The sequence below is a fragment of the Dipodomys merriami genome, unplaced genomic scaffold (assembly GCF_024711535.1).
Source record: "Dipodomys merriami isolate MVZ:Mamm:240054 unplaced genomic scaffold, mDipMer1.0.p SCAF_2, whole genome shotgun sequence".
NCBI classification, from domain to species: Eukaryota; Metazoa; Chordata; class Mammalia; order Rodentia; family Heteromyidae; genus Dipodomys; species Dipodomys merriami.
Window position 1 is genome coordinate 120,488,828 of NW_027203381.1, and position 4,706 is coordinate 120,493,533.

General features: G+C 64.8%; 1 protein-coding gene across 2 annotated transcripts; it reads left to right on the forward strand.

Annotated features, from left to right (window-relative positions):
* Nucleotides 1-1,220: 1,220 nt before the first annotated feature.
* Cryaa (crystallin alpha A) lies at nt 1,221-4,354 on the forward strand. Of its 2 annotated transcripts, XM_070030850.1 has the most exons (4): nt 1,221-1,460; nt 1,680-1,748; nt 2,840-2,962; nt 4,145-4,354. In XM_070030850.1, exons 1-4 carry the CDS (start codon nt 1,272-1,274, stop codon nt 4,352-4,354), a joined length of 591 nt encoding a protein of 196 aa, XP_069886951.1. In that variant the 5' UTR covers nt 1,221-1,271. The 2 variants fall into 2 exon arrangements, with proteins under 2 accessions (XP_069886951.1, XP_069886952.1); XM_070030851.1 differs by lacking the exon at nt 1,680-1,748 and having other exon boundaries at nt 1,272-1,460.
* The last annotated feature ends 352 nt before the right edge of the window (nt 4,355-4,706 follow it).

Genomic DNA, 4,706 nt, shown 5'->3' on the forward strand with positions numbered 1-4,706 from the left:
AAGGTGAGTTCTCTGACACTTGACAGTAACTGCACAGAGCCACAGGTGGGGTGGGGTGGGACAGCCCCACTAAAGGCAAGGCTGGTTTAACCGCCTTGCTCTGGGCAGTACCCCAAAGCTGGGAGGGCAGGCGGGGCCAGCAGGCAACCTCAGAGCATGGTTCCCCTTTTTCATAAGACCCAGACACACTTCACAGGCCTCACAGAGCAAGGCTTGTTCTGGAATCACGAGTGCCAGCTGGCTTCATTTTCTTTTCCTTTCTTATCTCTTCCTTCCTTCCTTCCATTTTTCTGTCTCCCCCCTCCCCCTTCTCTTTCTCCTTCTTTCTTCCCTCCCTCCCTCCTTCCCTCCTTCCTTCCCTCCCTCCTTCCTTCCCTTCCTTCTCTCCTCCCTCCTTCCCTCCTTTTTTCTTCCCTCCTTCCCACCTTCCCTCCTTCCTTTCTTCTTTCCCACCCTCCTTCTCTCCCTCTTTCCCTCCTTCCCTCCCTCTTTCCCTCCTTCCTTCCTTCCCTCCCTCCCTCCCTCCTCCTTCCTTCCTTCCTTCCTTCCTTCCTTCCTTCCTTCCTTCCTTCCTTCCTTCCTTCCTTCCTTCCTTCCCTTTCTTTCTTGCGTCAGAACTGGGGCTTGAACTCATGGTCTGGCACTCTCACTTTTCCACTCAAGTTCTGTCACTTGAGCTACACCACCATTTCTGGCTTTTTGCTGGGTAATTGGAGGTAAGTACCTCTCAGATTTGTTTGCCAAGGCTGGCTTTACATGGTGATCCTCAGATCTCAGCCTTCTGAGTAGCTGGGATTGCAGGTGTGAACCGCAGCACCGGCTGCTGGTTTCTGCTTGGTTTTCCTGAGGTTTTTGTGAGTTTCCGAACTCTGTGATCAGTGACACCTGATGCTGGAGAGCCCGAGAGGGGTCTCCTGTCAACCTTGTGCCTCAGCTTCCCCCCCCGGAGGGTGGTCGAGAGGACAGCATGCAGTGACCCCCTGTGTCCCCGGCCTGTCGCCATGAGACCCCGTAGGGACAGGGCTACCCCCGGGGACATCTGGCCGGAGCGCCGGCTCCGCGGGGCTGGGCTGGCGGGCACACGGCCCAGCCAGGCTGCTGACGCTGCAGCCTGTCTCCTGAGCTCAGGCATTTCCAGAGAAATCCCTTAATGCCTCCATTCTGTCCCAGAGTATATAGAGAGGGCTGGCGCCCGGGCTCCCCACTGCGCTCCCAGAGGCCCCTGTCCCGACTCGCTACCTGCCTCTGGTCCTTGTGGTGCCCAGCAGAAGATGGACGTCACCATCCAGCACCCCTGGTTCAAGCGCGCTCTGGGGCCCTTCTACCCCAGCCGGCTGTTCGACCAGTTCTTCGGTGAGGGTCTCTTCGAGTATGACCTGCTGCCCTTCCTGTCCTCCACCATCAGCCCCTACTACCGCCAGTCTCTCTTCCGCACGGTGCTGGATTCTGGCATCTCTGAGGTGAGGCCCCGGTGGTGCTGGTTTCTCCTGGCTGGTTTGGGGGGGGCCTGGCCCTGGCAGAGGGCAGCTAGGGATCCCCGAGGGCCCCCAGAACCACTGCCGCATCGCCCGCCCAGGCGTGGCAGGAGCGCTCGCGCCCTGGCTGCGGCCGCCCCGCCGGCCCAGCGCGGCCAGGACCAGGCCAGCCCGGGCTCGACTGCTGTCTTTTCCTCCCATCAGCTCATGAGCCACATGTGGTTTGTAATGCAGCAACCACATGGCAGAAACCCCAAGAACAACCCTGGCAAGGCAAGTTCCATGGCAGTGGGAGCTTCCTGGGTGCTTCCCCGCACTCTTCCCTGGGGGGGGGCACTGCCCTGAGACGAGAGGAAGGCACGGCCCCCCCGCTCCTGGCCCCCTCCCCTGCCACCCCAAGCCAAGGCGGAGAAAAGGCCACAGGGCAGTCTCCTCTGCACCTGAACGGCTGCGCAGCGCTGGAGAAGCTGCGGCACCCACAGTCTCAGAAGTAGGAGAGTCCCTGAGCTGACCCACTGGGAGCCAGCGCAGGGAGCTAACGGTCTAGGCAACGGCTCTGAGTCAGGAGAGCAGAGGAGAGGAGAGGAGAGGGCAGGGGAGGGCAGGGGAGGGCAGGGGAGGGCAGGGGAGGGGAGGAGATAGAAGAGGAGAGGAGAGGGGAAGCGAGGGGAGGGGAGGAGATGGGGAGGGGAGGCAGGAGAGACAGTGTGCAAGGCTTTGCAGCTGTGCTGGTGTGGGCTGCTGCAGTACCATGCCCACTGTGTGGGGGGGACTCCTGGCGTGGCCGGGCGGGGGGCCTGGCGAAGCAGGGGCAGTGAACTTCCTCCAGTCAGTCCCAGAAGTCAGCCAGCCGGCCCATAACCGGCCTCCCCCAAGCATCAGCAGCCAGCCAAACAGTAACACAACAGCTATCTAACCCCCAAAGAGCTATGCGACCCATACAAAGCCAACTGACCTATGTCCAGCCAACTGACCATGTCCAAACTCCTGGCCAGCCCATAATGAGCCACTAAAACTATTATCAATCAGCCAGTCAGCTTGAACTCAGCACCATAACCTATAAAGCAGACAAGCAACTCCTTTACTGGCCATCTGGTCTACAACCAGCGGCCAGCATCACCGGGCAGCGACACACCACTGCCTGTCTCGGGGTCCGGTGGCCGGTGGAGGCCGGGCCTGGGGGCTCAGGCGTGCGGATGGGGTTGGTCCCGGCACGCTCTGTTCCCACGGAGGAGCAGAGGAGGGACTGGCTGCCGGGGAGCTGCGGGCAAGCCCCCACGGGCTCGCCCGCAGTGGGGACGCAGCGGCCACCCTCCCGAGCTGGCGGCCCTGTGGGGAGCTCCATGCGAGGGTCTGGATTTCAGGTCCGGTCTGACCGGGACAAGTTCGTCATCTTCCTGGATGTGAAGCACTTCTCCCCTGAGGACCTCACCGTGAAGGTGCTGGAGGACTTCGTGGAGATCCACGGCAAGCATAACGAGAGACAGGTGAGCTGGGCCTGGCGGGGGCCCGGGCCGGGGGCCGGGAGGTGGGGCCGGGGGCCGGGGGCTGGGGCCAGGGGCCGGGGCCGGGGGCAGTTCTGGCCGCGCTGGGCCCCTCCTCACCACTCCCCTGGGTCTGCGGCCGTCTCTGTGACTCTGAGCCTGGGTCGGGACCGCGTCTCGGGAATCCAGATCGCGCCGCCTGCCACGGCTCTTTGCACTCGGTGGTGGCAGGGTGAGCGCAGCCGTGCCCTGACACGCCCGGCGTCGTCTGGTCTCAGATGCTAAGTACGTGGGGCCTGGTTAGTACTTGGATGGGAGAAGGACCCCCCGGAAGTGACCGCTGCTGAGCCAGTGTGTGCTCCCACAAGCAGCCTCCGGTCAGAGGGCAGGCTCAGGAGCCCCCGTCCCCCTGCGGCCTCTGAGGTCCGGCCGGTGGCTCTTGCAGCTCGTACCCAGCAGGGCAGCGTTCTTCCCGGCGCGGTGCCACCCAGCTCTGTGGTGTGGGGGTGGCCCTGGGGTGTGAGGGGAGGCTGGGCACGGACGCTGGCTCCCGCAGCCTTTCCTGGGCCTCGGGCTGCTGGGGCTGCGCAGGCCCCGGTGGAGCAGGGACGGGGCCGTGTGCAAGGCTCCGGGCCGCTGTCTTCTCTCTTCTGGCGGGGCATGGGCTGGGGGTCAGGTTCTCACTCGCTGCCCTCTCCGCCTGGGGCTCTCCACGGCCACCGGGCTTGCTTTTCCTCCCGGTTCCCTGCTTTCAGACGAAGCTTTGGGAGGAGCAGGAACTTGGTGGGGGGGTGAGGAAGCCAAATCTGGGGGAGTCTGGTACTCAGGAGAAGTGAGCTTCTCACCAGGGGCGCTATGGGTAACCGCCCATTGGACTGGGCCACAGGGAGGGGGAGGCTGATGCGGGCAGGAGCAGCTTCAGCAGGACTCTCCAGGGCGCGGGGTCACGGGCGGGGGCCAGCGGGGGGGGGCGGCCCTGCCTCTGTCCCAGTTCTCGGCTGAAGTCCCAGAGCCAGGGAGAGTCAGGACATAGCTGGGACTCTTTGGAAGGTTCTGGCACCAGCTCTCAGGCTGTCTGGCCCAGCCCGGGCGAGGACGCCTGCAGCCTGGTGGCCTGGCCCAGCCGCCGTGTGGGGCGGGCAGGCTCCAGCCCGGCCCCGCTCTGACCGCGTCCTCCCCGTCCAGGACGACCACGGCTACATCTCCCGGGAGTTCCACCGCCGCTACCGCCTCCCTTCCAACGTGGACCAGTCGGCCCTGTCCTGCTCCCTGTCCGTGGACGGCATGCTGACCTTCTCTGGTCCCAAAGTCCAGTCGGGCCTGGACGCTGGCCACAGCGAGCGGGCCATCCCCGTGTCTCGGGAGGAGAAGCCCAGCTCGGCGCCCTCGTCCTAAGCCGCCGTGGGCTCGGCTGCCGCTGCGGCCCTGACCCGGGCCGGGCCACGCGTGCCGCCTGCTTCCTCTCCTCTCCTAGTCTTCACTTCCTTTTCATCTTCTCGGAGGGAAGGGGGGTTCGGGCGCGGGGCGCGGGGCCTCCGCCCTGTGTGTGTGTGTGGGGTCTGTCCCAGGCCCCTGCAGCCGGCCGGCGGAGTGGCCACGCCGCACACTTCTCCAGATGAGACCTTGTCCCCTTCCACGATGCCTGGCTCGACCCCGAGCCCGCCCCCCGGGGGCCGCGCCCCCCGGCAGCCCTCCCTCGCATCTTCTCTCCCCCCTTCCTCTACCTAGTGCCGCTCCGGGGGACCCC